Genomic DNA, 13,795 nt, shown 5'->3' with positions numbered 1-13,795 from the left:
GATTAGATGAGCTAATAATGTATGCAGAAGTGCCAACCTAGCAAGAGAAGTGGCAGGTGATAATGCTGATGCTGACAATTAGCTCTGTGATGACTGCAGTTACAGCTTGAGCCAGTTCAGCGTCTTGATCAGCAGGGGATGTGGGCGTGAAGAAGGCAGTGTCTTGGCTTCTAGAGGCTTGTGGCCCAAGAGCTGGAAAGACGAGTACCTTGTTCACCCTCATGCAGGACAAAAATGGAATAAAGACAACCAAGTGCTTGAGGTTTTCAGAGGTGGGAGAGTTGGTGACAAAAGAGCCACTGTGTGAGTCCCTCCACATTTAGTGACAACTGTCTACCCTCTAAGACGCCTGTCTGTTGCATCTCCATTTTATGCACAGGTCATGACCTTAGAGGAGGTAACCCACTCCCTCCAAAGGAGGGAGCACCCAGTACCTGAACTCAAACTCCAAGCCCGTGTTCTCCCCAACACATCAGGCCACGTGGCCCACCTTGGTTCCACCCTGTCACTCTCAGATCAGCCTCCCTTCTGTGGTCCCTGAGCAGCCTGGGCCCTCAGTGGTGAACCCTCCAAAATTTCAGGCCTTCTCCCCACCTACGTTTGGTTGTTTCCCTACCTTCCCTCAGGAATGTTGAATGAGTAAGTGTACTTCCAGTTAGGGACAATAGGAAAATCTTGCCAAAATTAGGTGCCATTTGAAATGAGAACAACTGATGAGGGCATGGAGAGCCAAGGGAAGGATACAGCTCTTTGTACATCCCCAGGCAGCTGTCCTGCTACCCTTCACTTGTCAGCTCTGGGAACAGAGAGGCTAGGAATTTTTCATCTTTTTTTGTTTTAAAGATTTTATTTATTCATTTGATGGTGAGCGAGCACGAGCTGAGGGGGTAGGGGCAGAGGGAGAGGGAGTAGCAGACTGCCCACCGAACAGGAAGCCTGACACGGGATTCGATCCCAGGACTCCAGGATCACGACCCGAGTCAAAGGCAGACGCCCAACCGACTGAGCCTCCCAGGTGCCCCACTTTTTCATCTTTTGTTCCCTATTGGTGCTACCGAATGATCTGGCACATAAATCAGGAAGGTTTTGTTAAGGAATTGTGAACGTAAAACCAATAGAGTGTCCCAGGCCTGCTGTGCAGAGTAAAGCTGGGAAGGCTACCTCCCTGGGCCAGCCAGGTTGGGGCTGTGAGGGTTGGGTGTTTGTTCATTCTAGAGGGGGGATCCGAGTCATAGTCCTGGGCCAAGACCATGTGCACTCTCTCTGCCACTGGGTAAATCAGAGTTGTAGGGGTGGCACCCTGGAGCTGCTCCAGCGCTGGAGTTAGGGAACAGAGGAGAACCTACTGGGTGGAGGAATTGTGTGAGGTGCTGCTAGGCATGCAGAAGTGTCTCATGTCCTTGGCCTTATTCTCCAGGAAGGCGGCAGTGTGGCATAGTGGTTAAAATCTGGGCTCTGCATTTAAGACTCCCTAGAATCCTTGGATCTCCATTTCCTCACTGTGTGGTCTTGGGCAATTTTCTACTCTGTACCTCAGTTTTCATATGTAAAATTGAAATATGAACTGTAACTTCCTCATGGATTCTTGGTGAGGATTAAATTAAATAATAAATGAAAAGCACTTTGGCCCAGTGCCTAGCACATAGTAAGTGCTTAATAAATGTTAGTTGTCACTGCTACTACTCTTAGCATCACTACAGTTTGATTAGGGAAAGTAAGATATGGGAACATGCAAAGAATAACTAATATAGTAACCCAGAATGTAGTTAAGTGCTAAGTTTTCAGTATTTCCTGGAGTATGTTAGAATGTGTCAGAATGTACTTGAACATAAACTCCAGGAAGTTAATGACTTGTATTTGTTCTTATTCATTTACTACAATGGGGTCCCAGAACCCATGAGTTTGCCTGGCATATGGTGGCACCCAGGTAGTACTTGCAGATTGAATGCTTCTAAAGGCAATTTCTTTCCTGCCTCAGGACCTTTGCATGTGCTCTTCCCCATGGCTGGAATGCTCTTCCCTAAACTCTTCTCAGTAAGTTTGTTCTCACTCTTCAGGGCACTTCTTCAAAGGGGACTTACCTGACCACCGTCCCTCATCCTCCCCCTCATCAACTAAATTACATCAGTGTATTTTTTTCTCTTACTCCTTGTCCTTTTTCTTATAAAACCTTCATAATTCATAATTACTCATTTGTATTTATTTTTCCAAACTCTGCCTCTGTCACTGGATTGTAAACTCCAGGAGGGATGGGACTTAATCAGACCCGCGGGTCCTCAGACCTTCCATGGCACCTGGCAAATGGCAGGCTTTGAGGAGTTCTGGTTGAAGGAATCTACTGGAAGTGTTTAGAGGAAGGAACATGGGCTGGAGTAGTTGGGACAGGGAGTGGGTGACGTTAGTCTCCGCTCATCTATAAAACTGAAGTGAAGGCAATACTATGTACTGTCGTGATGCTCCTTAACCAGAGAGTGGTCAGAATCAGAGATCGTTTTGTTGAAGTGTGCTGTAGCTTGAAAAGGATGTGTTCGTTGGTTCCCTCCTTTACTCATCAAGCCTTGATGGAGCTCCTGCTCTGTGTTCAGATGTGGGAACACCCCGTCTGTGTCCCTTGCCACAGCTGAACGGGGGGATGCCCGCAGTCAGGGAGTGAGTCTTTTGTCCCCCCTCCTATTCTGATGCCTAGTACCCAGAGGGAACTCAGTATGTGTTTGACGAATGACCGAACAAGTGAAGGCACCATCAGGTGGCTGCGATGGAGGACTGGAATTTAGGGAGGAGTGCGGGGTTGAGGGGTGAGAGAGAGGCGGTGGTGGTGACCAAGAGGTGACTTAACTGGGGCTGCTTGTCTGTATTCAGCTTTGCCCCATACAGCAGCGTATCCACAGAGCAAGGCATCGATACTAGCTAATACTGGTCTTGGATGAAAGGCGTTAGGCCAGATTCTTGCTGGGTAATCATTCTGATTTCCTGCCCTGCTGGTGTTGCCCACTGTTGGTAGTTAAGTATAGCCAACACGGGCCTTGTCACTCAGTGTGGCCACCCTAAAGTGTTGCTAACTCCCACCCGCATTCACTGCACTGTTTCTCCCTACTGGCATCCCCTTGGACTGGCCCCAGCCCCCTAGGGAGGCCCCCAAAGCCTTCTGGTTAGCTTTGTGCCTTTTCACTGCGGTGAATCATTAACATCACGCTTCTGTCCCCTCCTGGGTTCCATGGCCAGCAGGTCAGGGCTCTTCCAAAGAAAGCTAGCTAATTATATCCCTTGTCTGAACCAAATCCCACAAGAGGAGCAAAGCAGTGGCATATAAATGGAGCCGGGCGGGAGCAGGCATCTCTGGCTTTTGAGGATTTGTTTCCTCCCGGCCCCTCTCTCTCTCCCTGATCCATGTGGAACTAGCAGCCGCCCTTGCCTGCTCCGTCTGTGTGTTAGGCTGTGGCGCTGTGCTGTATTCAAAGATCTCGCTGCTAGTGGAGTGATAGGAAGACGGCAGAACAAAAGGAAACAGGCCAGGAGGCTGCATGCTGGATGAAGAGAGGTCTCCGGAGTTAGAGGTGCTTGTTGCCAAGTGCCAGAGAGTTGGTGGCTGAATTCTCACCCCGTCTCGGTCTGCTCACGTTTCTCCTCCGTGGGGCTCTGTCCCCCTTTCCCTCCCAGCCCTTCCCACTCTCCTTCCTCACTTCCTTCTAGGACATAGTTATATTCTGTACTTTACTCCAACCAAAAAAAAAAAAAAAAAAAAAATCAGGCTTTCTAGCAAGATAACCAGCCTGTAAAGGCCCGGACACTTTCAAGTAGTCATCTGTCATTGTATTGGCATTCTCGCTCTGGGCTGAGCGGCTCCCGGCCTGGGATTCTGGAAGGCCTAATTCAGCGTCTCATCCACAGACCGACGCTGAGAAGCATTCACAGGTGGAGAGGGGTTCCCTGTGGTCGGGCGATGATGTCAAGAAGTCAGACGGAGGCTCAGACAGCGGCATAAAGATGGAGCCTGGGTCTAAGTGGAGACGGAATCCCTCAGACGTGTCTGACGAGTCTGACAAAAGCACGTCGGGCAAGAAGAATCCGGTCATCTCCCAGACGGGCTCGTGGCGGCGAGGCATGACCGCGCAGGTGGGCATCACCATGCCGAGGACGAAGGCGGCTGCCCCAGCAGGCCCGCTCAAGACCCCAGGAACTGGTGAGTAAGAGGCTGTGCTGCCTTGCATCTGCATTTGTCCGTCTGAAATCCAAAACCTGCAGTCACTCGAGCAAGAGCTTCAGTCCCCATCAGTACTCAGGTATTTCTTCTTTGAGTTTAGACTCTGCTAATAACTAGCTTTCGGAAAGGTTCACATCCCTACCTTTTCAAAAGTGGAAATAGGTAAGTGTGCAAGCCTCAAACTCCGAAGATGGTTCAGCTACCGAGGTGTGTGGAATGGGTTTAACCAGGCGCTAGGGAAGAACCAACATGCCCACGTGCAAGCTGCTCAAGAGCATGCGTTTACGAGCTGCCTTTATGTCAAGTTTGTGTTGCCCATGATTTAGGGATGTGTGTAAACAAGGGTAGTGTTTTTGCAGAAAGGCAGAGGTGCCCCCTGAAAATGTTAAGGAGAGCCTTTTAATGGACAGAGAGGGAAGAAAGAAAGGTCAGTAGAAGGCAGGATCTCTTGCCCAGACATATCAGTGATTGGCTGGCTTCGCTTTGTTCTGGGTAAATTTAGGCTGCTTTGCAAATGAGTAGAATCATTGACATCTCCTGGAAGGCTCATGGTGACAGTAGTAGGCTCGATAATCTTTACAAAAAGCCTCCTCCTTTCCCCAAGGAAAAAGTGAACCAGTTCTTTGGAGGAGGGGAGGATTGTAAGCAGGTGGGGCTGTATGTGCTGGCTTCTTGGTGTGCACGCTAACCTTGCTGCTTTCTCCCTTAGGAAAAACAGATGATGCAAAGGTGTCTGAGAAGGGAAGACTGTCTCCCAAAGCCTCCCAGGTGAAGCGCTCCCCATCAGACGCAGGCCGCAGCAGCGGTGATGAGTCCAAAAAGCCCCTCTCCGGCAGTTCCAGGACCCCCACTGCCAATGCCAATAGTTTTGGATTCAAGAAGCAGAGCGGCTCGGCCGCTGGGCTGGCCATGATCACAGCCAGTGGGGCTACCATCACCAGCAGGTCAGCCACACTGGGCAAGATCCCCAAGTCATCGGCACTCGTCGGTCGGTCCGCTGGCCGGAAGACGAGCATGGACGGGGCTCAGAACCAGGACGATGGGTACCTGGCTCTCAGCTCCCGCTCCAACTTGCAGTACCGGAGTTTGCCAAGGCCCAGTAAGTCCACCAGCCGCAACGGGGCCGGGAACAGGTCTAGCACCAGCAGCATCGATTCCAACATCAGCAGTAAGTCCGCGGGCCTGCCGGTGCCCAAGCTGAGGGAGCCTTCCAAAACGGCCCTGGGCAGCTCTCTGCCCGGTCTGGTCAACCAGACAGATAAGGAGAAAGGCATCTCATCCGACAATGAGAGTGTGGCTTCCTGTAACTCGGTGAAGGTGAACCCGGCGGCCCAGCCTGTGTCCGGTGCGGCTCAGGCGACGCTCCAGCCAGGCACCAAGTACCCTGACGTGGCCTCTCCCACGCTCCGCAGGTAAGCGGGTCGATGGCGCTGAGCAGAGCTGGAGTACGTGGAATGGCATCCCGAGTGAATAATTTTTTTTAGTTCCTCAGTGAAAACAGCTCCTGCGTTTCTCCACTTCTGTTTAGTCAGAGCCTGCCAGCGATTTTGTAGTCTGCTGATTATTTCCCCACGCAGGGAGGAAGAACTTAAGTGTCTGAATCAGTCATCCTGGGTCCGAATCCTGAGTCCACCTTAATTAGCCACCATGTATCCTTTCTTAACAATTCTGTTTCGGTTTCCTCATCTGTAAAATGGGAACACCTACCTGAGATTTCATGTGAAGATTAACCTACATAGCCATATCTGGCCCATAGTAGGTGCTCAGTCAAAGCTAGCTACCGTCCAAGATGAGATCTTAATAATCCCCCTAGACCCCGCGTGGGTATATAAGGGGAAGGCAGAAGATCTTCCCTCCTCCCCTTGTCTTATTAATTCTGTGGCTGAGATTCTTCATCATTCTGCCAGACCGTGAGCTCAGCCAGATCCTTCTTCTCTCAACCAGCCCAGTATTCCCCCTGCCACATACTTTTTTATACTGCATGCTTAATTCCAAATTTGTTTCTGAAATTTTAGCTTTCTTAAAAAAAAGAAACCTTTTAAAGCAGGAGCGTTTCTGAACAAGAGAAATTGATTTCTTTCTTATTCCCTTAAAAAGGCATTTTCCTGCATTTCCACACTGAATGGAAATTTTTATGTGAAAACAGTGTTATTTTTTAAACAGTTCCTTTCTAAATGTATAAGCTTTTGCTTGCTCATGTTATCTCATTATCATATCTGCTGGACCATCCTCAAACTACACACTCTAGGACAGAGCTTATCTTACCTTCCCAGGAAATGGCCTATCCTAGGAAAGAGTATAAGTACTGGATAGAAAATTAAGTAGTGAAAAATAAAGATTATGTGCCCATGTACATATTTGGGGGTGAATAGGAATGTTTGAAAAGACTTCAGAAGAAGCATGTCACGTGAAATGTGTAATGAAGCAGTTCCCTGTTCTTTGTCTAGACTTGATTATTAGAATTTCAGTAATGATTATTTTTTCAGGGGAAGGTCCTATTGGGCTGCTCTTTGTTGTTTTAACAGGTTGCCTTATAAATGAAAATTTTCTCTGCTTCTTGCCTCAAGTATTATGTGTAATAGTCACTCGGTATTAGAGATTTCCTTTAGTAACTACAAAGGTATTTTACTGGACCCTTGGGCTACTGTAATAGAATACTTGAAAATGCATGCAAATTCTTAGGCTTGCATTGAACATCTTTCAGCCAATTCCTGTTAATTACATTTTTCCTAAATCATTAAGAGGTGTTCTCAATTTCCTCTTTGTGCATTAGTACAGAGAAGAGAAATCTTAGATCAAGTGATAGCTCTCTTCAAATGATTTGAAGGACTAGCAGACAAAAGATCGGGCTTTTTCTGTGTAGTTATATGGAGGAGAATTAGGGGCAATGAGAAAAAGTGAAGAAGATAGATTGGATTTTGGTTTTCTAGTGATTGGAAGGGCTTCACGGTGGAATGAGTTACCCTTAGAAGTAGTGAGGTTCCTGTTACTGGAAGTATGTAAGCACGCCAAAGCCAAGATTCTACCAGAAGATATCTTATTCTCTGGTCGTCATCAGGCAAAAAAGAGTTTTCTAATCTGTCACCAGATACTGTAGTGAGGATTGATTATGTGTATGTATGTTTGTTCTTACAATTATTGGGATTTTTAAGGATTCCCAGAAGAGAACAAAGATCAGACTCATGCCATGGAGTAGCTGGGTGCAAGGCAACCTGCCTCTCATGATATGTAGTAGTTTTGTCACTACAGAGATGCACATTCCACGAGGGTTTCGTGGATGGAATTACTTGCATTCCTAGAACGTGTACCAGTCCTTGGACTTTAAGACAGTTCTGCCATTCTTCATAGAGAGTCCTGTTGCCAAAGGAAGAGAGACACACATGCCATTCTCTGTGTTTCAGATGGCACATTTTTGGTCATCAGCAGGTGGGATGACATGGAATGACATTTCTGTCCCCAAGACCCAGTGTGTCTGATCTTACATCTCATGACTCCAGCAAGATTTCTCTGTAGATCCTTAGGTAGGACTAGCCTCCCATCTTTCATGTGGGCGTTCACTTGAGGAGAAATCTGTGAAGATACTTCTCCCAGGCCCCATCCAGATCTAGACTCATGTTCTTGATTGTTCATGTCATCCTTAGAGACCAAAGCAACCAAAACCTTTGGAATTGAACAGTCATAAACTGAGTACCTGCATTGTGTCCGGGGTCTCGGATACAAAGACGGCTAAGACAGCTCTTTATCCTCTAGATGTTTCCCGGGCCAGGGCAGTTTTCTAGTTACCCGATTTATGGAAATAAAGGGAAGCAAGATCTGGGACCACCATGGCTAGGCTTATAGAAAATTATTTCGCGTTGCCCTTGGGGTCTCGGCTACAGCCTAGAACTTGAAGCTGGAGCCTTGTGATACACTGGTATCCGGGCCCACTGCGTGGTGGCCTTTGCCAGTGGAGCACCATTAGCCATTTCATACTTTTAACAGCTCGGCGCCCCTCGTCGCTGGCTGTCCAACCTGCACAACCCTTTGTCTCTTCACAGACTCTTTGGTGGGAAGCCTACCAAGCAAGTGCCCATTGCCACAGCAGAAACCATGAAAAACTCAGTGGTGATCTCCAATCCTCATGCCACCCCGACCCAGCAAGGTAACTTAGAGTCCCCCTCAGGCAGCGGCGTCCTGAGCAGTGGGAGCAGCAGTCCTCTCTACAGTAAGAATCTGGATATCAACCAGTCTCCTCTAGCCTCCAGCCCCAGCTCAGCCCACTCGGGCCCTTCCAACAGCCTCACCTGGGGCACCAACCCCAGCAGCTCGTCCGCGGTCAGCAAGGACGGCCTGGGCTTCCAGTCCGTCAGCAGCCTCCACACCAGCTGCGAGTCCATTGACATCTCCCTCAGCAGCGGCGGGGGGCTGAGTCACAATTCCTCCACGGGCCTCATCACCTCCTCTAAAGATGACTCCCTGACTCCCTTCGTCAGAACCAACAGTGTGAAGACCACGCTGTCAGAAAGGTTGGTGCCATGCGCTCGCATCTCTCCGAGAGACACCCTTCCACAAGTCAGAGGGTTTATGTTAGGAATCCCAGATGTCAGTTCTCCTTTGCCTGGGAGATGGCGCTCTTTCCAACCACTGCTGTCTTTCCGTGGGGAAGCCAGGTTGGGATGGAATTCAGCTCGGCTCTCCTTCCTGTTACCTTTTCCATCGTGGTTATTCTCAGTGCTTGGAGCTGCGGGCAGTCTCTGGGGGGCAGGTTTAATGCTCCCATTTGAAATGGCATACCTCCTTGGAGGTCCTTCCATTTTATCTTGTTCGCTCATCAGCTGCTTGTTTCCCCTCCTCTTGTCCTTGTGCAGGCAGAGTGGGTGGCAGGAAGCGTTTTAGGCAGCGGGGTGGACTTGGTGGGCATCATGGCAGACACCCCCCTACCGAAGGGCTGCCAGCCAGAGGGATGGAGAAACTCAAAGCCGCCTCAGAGCCCTGGATTTCACGGCGGCGTGCGGTGTGTCGTGTTTATCCACGTAGGCGAGAACGCGGGGATCTGCCCTGGGACTGAGAGAAATGTTCTGATCACTGTGTGTGTAACGACCCCCCCCCTTCCTTCCCATCTAATGTTCCTTCTCTTATTTTCTACCTGCCTGGACTTCTAGCCCTCTCTCTTCCCCTGCTGCTAGCCCTAAGTTCTGCAGAAGTACTCTGCCCAGGAAACAGGACAGGTAATGACATTGTAGGCTGGGGACCCCACCGAGCCTCCGGGTTCCTCTGCCCATCTGTGTCAAGCCAGACGTCTTGTGTGAGGCTGTTGGCCTGAGGCTTCCGCTTGTGTTCGTGGCTCTGATGTACCCTGTGACCCCAGACATGCCAATGAGGGTCTGCTCCACTGTCCACACCAGCCCTGGAAGTGGTAGAGTCGGGCCGGCCCCTCCCTCCCCAGCTTGGGAAGGAAGCACAGCCGCTTGAACTGGGGCGGCAGACGCCCTCACTTGCATCTCTGCCTTCCTGTGGCATGTTCCTGCTTCCCAGCTCCCCAGCTTCCCACCCTTTCTCCCGTCTCTCTCCCCTCTCCCTCCCAGCCCAGAAATGATCTACCACCCACTGTGCGGCGCAGCCCTCACCTTTGTCTCCCCCACCCCTACTCCCCACGCAGCTGGTTCTCTTCCCTTCCAAAGTCCTTTCCTGCAGTTTGGCTGTTGCGTCTTGCAGGCTGTTGTGTTCTGTGTGCCTGTTTCCTGTAATGATAATGAAAAAGAGGATGTAGAGGGTTGAGGCTCTACAGACTGAGAGGCTTGCTTGCCCCTGGCTGCCCTGTGGGTGGGCCTCAGAGGTGGACACTGACCTCCAGTTTGTGGGGGAGCCACAGCTTGGCCAAACATAATAACCAGATGTTGTTTCAGCTAGAAAAAAAAAATTAATGAAAATCCTCTTCACCCCGTCAACAGCAAAAACTTTGTTTTTGTCAGACTCACAGACCAAGCCTTTAAACCCTTATTCTTTGGAAATCCAAATGCCTTGACTTTATCAGCCAGCAAGTTGTAACATGCCCCGACTCGGGCCCAGGGCTCAGCTCCGAGCTACAGCAAACTAAGAAGGACCTGGAATTCACGTTGTTACAGATGAATTCCAAATATGCAGACTGCTGGCCTCTTGACACCCTCCAGCAAGTCCCTTCTCTCACGGGAAGTCCTCGTCAATGGCATTTGGGGGTGGGCCAGAGGTAGGGGTGCAGGGAACCTGGCACCTCTCTCTCCGAGAAGCAGTGGTGCTAGTACAAGGCTGGGTGGACTGGGCAGCAGAAGGTGTGGGCTCTGCTTTGACCTGGGGCAGCCCCTGAGTTTTGCTTGGCACCTGTGGCAAAGGAGGAAGAGTTGGGGCCCAGTGGATGGCTCAGGCCTCCTGGTGCCTCGGGAGTAAGGTGGAGTAAGGTATGCTCTGGTGTCAGCCAGGCCCAGGATCAGGTTTCTCTTGTTTTCCGTGGATGTGGATGTGTTGCATGCGCAGCTGGATATAAGGGAGCACTCCCTGGTGCCGTGAGTCTCTTGCTGCAGATCTCCGGCCCCTCCCTAGCCTTTCCCTCCTTCCCTTGCCTGCTTTCCCTGTGCTTCTCTGAAGTTCTCATTTTTGTTTTAACTTTCCTACAGTGACCCGCACCTTGATAGGAACACTTTGCCTAAAAAAGGACTCAGGTATCTGCGTTTCCTCCTTCCGTCCGTGCCATCTGGTGTGGCTTTGGGGCTTGGCTGCGTGACTCTCATGGCTGGTGGGGGTTCGGGCTGGGCTGGGCTGGGGTCCCCGCTTTTGGCCACCACAGCAGGACCCTCTGAAACGGGGGCTTCCCCCGGGCCCCTCTCATTCTCATCACTCCATCTGTTGGCTTTTTTGCTTGGGCAGGGGCTGTGCTTTTTCAGGCTTACTGTGGCGCAAACCATCTCATGAAGAACATCCCTGGGCAAGCCCAGAGAGCAGTGACTGCTACTCGTGGGACCGGCGGGTTCAGTCGACGAGCTCTTCACCCTGACCATTCTGCTCACGGCTGTCTTCCCAAGAGAAAGGACGTGACTCATAGCACATTGGTTAGCCAGGACACGGACAAAGGAGAGAAATATCTCCCCCCAAATTGGAAAATATTTAACTTTTCGGGCCACAGAAAATTACTAAAGGCAGATGCTTTGCCCTTCCTAAATATTTTCGTCGAAAATCGTGTCAGTTTTCGGTCCCTGATAAGACACGGGTGTGATTGGCTTTGGTGTAAAGAAAAGACTACCAGGAAGGAATGTCCTTCCATTCATCGTAAGTCATGGCTCATTTTTGGTGCAAGTCCTGGTTAAGCAAGATGCTGTAAGTCACCGTTGCTCGCGCCATCTCCTTCACTTTGCCAACCAGAGGGACTCCAGTTCTAACGCCTGCCCCATGGTCCTACTGTATGATGGTTGCGGCTGTCATTTCTCCTGCTCTTTAAACACCTCGTTCTTCGTAGCATTTGCTTCACCCTGCACTAAGCATTAAGTGCTTTTGCAAAAAAAAAAAAAAAAAGGAACTTGGAATGAAATGTTTCATTGCTGTCATGTATGTCTGTAGCTAATAACCTGCAGCTCTTAAGGCTGAGAGCATTTTGAGCAGTAATGGGAGGTAGGTATCAATGCTGCCTTTCAGTAGGAACTTGAGGAAAGCCAATTCTGAGAATCTAAGAATAAAAGTATTGAAAATCCTCCATCAGACGTCCTACGGGAGGAAGTTCAGCACTGCGGCCATGGAGCGGGGGAGGTGGCAAGGCCTTTTGTGCTTAAGTTTTCTTTGTGCCTGTGAGGGCTTCTTGTCAGCACCCAAGCTAATACTTAGATCATGGCCACTCTCAAGATGAGTTTGACATGGATGCCCCACTGTTGCCTCTAAATAGTAACTTTTTAGGAAGCTAGCCCCTCTAAATAGGAACATTTTTAAGTTATAGATACATATTTTTTTCAGTAGTTCTAGTCTATCAAAATGATGTAGCTCTGGCTTTTTAAAATTATTTTTTTAAATTTCAGAATAGAGATATGTGCTAGGCTCTCTTCGTGCAATTGATGTGACCTAGAAAATTGTCCATCACCAATAGCAGAAACATTAAGGGAGAAACCTTTTTTTGCCCCCTCTCACTCTGTCTCTCCCTTCTAGCTCCCTCCCTCCCTACACATTCATGTGCAATGCCAAGACACCAGCAACTCCTTTTCTTGAGTCAAAAGAATCCCTCTGGTTCCATAATCAGTAGTTGCCCCACGGTAATCTGTGTATAAGTCCAAAGGTACTCTGGCCGCTGGGCACTTCAGAAATTTGAGATGCTGCCTGCAGGCATGATGAGAAGAGCATGGATTTTGGAATCAGACACAAAATGGATTGAAATCTCAGCATGTGATTTGAGGCAGCCCCCCCCCCCCCATTGAATGTAAAACGGGAAAAATAGCATCTGCATTGCAGGGTGGGTGGGAGGTGTTGGCGAGATGTTTCTGAAGGCACCCAGCACATTGGAGACATTGAATACACCATTACCAGATAACGTGACCTAATAAATGAGGAGGTGGACCCCATGACTTCTGTGGCACCCAGTGATTTGGGGTTCCTGTTACGGAGACGTACTGATGCTATACTGCAGCGAACCTAAGCATCGGTGTCCTCACGCCTTCCAGCATGTCTGGTTTCTGAAACACTGGGACTTGCGGCCACTTAACGTGCTCTCGAGAATGCAGATGCCACGAGCTATCTAATTAAAACTTCCTCGAAGCTCTGACAGCAGCTCCTTTTGTTGCTTCAGTCCTGTCAAGGTGGGGGCTTTGAAATGACACTATCATGAATCAACATGTTACAGATACGCCCAGGGACGGCTCCTTTGAGCATTTACCGATCTTGCTCCCTTTATGTATTCCCTTCACACTGAAAAGAATTGCAGTTTTCCCCAAAGGCAGCCAAGTAGCAAAAAAGGTTTGGAGAAACTTCATAAGTTTCAGGATGTGTAGTGATGTGATTTTTTTTTTTTTTTAATAATAATCTTTGGATCTGCATTTTCTTTTTTGTCTATTTATCATCAGCTCCCCGGAGTTCATTTTCATAAGCGTCGTTCATAGTTAATCCCAGCGTAATTTCTGTCTATCCAGGTATACTCCCACCTCCCAGCTTCGCACCCAAGAAGACGCAAAAGAATGGTTACGGTCCCACTCTGCAGGAGGCCTGCAGGACCCCGCTGCCAATTCCCCTTTTTCCTCTGGCTCCAGTGTAACGTCTCCCTCCGGAACAAGATTCAACTTTTCCCAGCTTGGTGAGTAGCCACTGATCATTAGCTGTGGGGATCAGCTCCGTGGGGCAGAAGTTAATCTTGTATTTTGAAGGAGGCGTGTGGTCATTGCCATGCGGTCATATCACTCTCCATATTGATCAGCCCTCAGCAATATAGTATGATTATAGGCAGTTGAGAGCAAAAGAACGACAAAGAGAAAAGGTTTTGTTACTCTAATCAGTAATTTATTCATGTGGTAGATGTAGGTAGGCTCATAGCAAAGAGCAAACCATTCCATTTTTGAGAAGAATGTATTGTTTCTAAGACCTCTGAAGACATAGGTTTATATCTGAAGAAGT

At 49.1% G+C, this 13,795-nt stretch overlaps 1 protein-coding gene across 5 annotated transcripts in view; it reads left to right on the top strand.

The window, feature by feature from the left end:
• Positions 1-13,795, top strand: part of NAV2 (neuron navigator 2) — a 383,040-nt gene that overhangs the window by 314,944 nt on the left and 54,301 nt on the right. For all 5 annotated transcript variants that reach the window (XM_028117715.2, XM_028117716.2, XM_088017420.1 and 2 more), the window contains 6 exons: positions 3,889-4,180; positions 4,911-5,613; positions 8,239-8,706; positions 9,343-9,408; positions 10,831-10,875; positions 13,318-13,478. In XM_028117715.2, the coding sequence (XP_027973516.1) occupies positions 3,889-4,180; positions 4,911-5,613; positions 8,239-8,706; positions 9,343-9,408; positions 10,831-10,875; positions 13,318-13,478 (1,735 nt within the window). The remainder of the gene's footprint in view (positions 1-3,888; positions 4,181-4,910; positions 5,614-8,238; positions 8,707-9,342; positions 9,409-10,830; positions 10,876-13,317; positions 13,479-13,795) is intronic.

Source organism: Eumetopias jubatus, unplaced genomic scaffold (assembly GCF_037043125.1).
Source record: "Eumetopias jubatus isolate StellerSeaLion01/CBP00866 unplaced genomic scaffold, mEumJub1_p1.0 scaffold_13, whole genome shotgun sequence".
NCBI lineage: Eukaryota > Metazoa > Chordata > Mammalia > Carnivora > Otariidae > Eumetopias > Eumetopias jubatus.
Note: the sequence above shows the minus strand (reverse complement) of the source record. Positions and strands in the feature narration are given on the sequence as shown.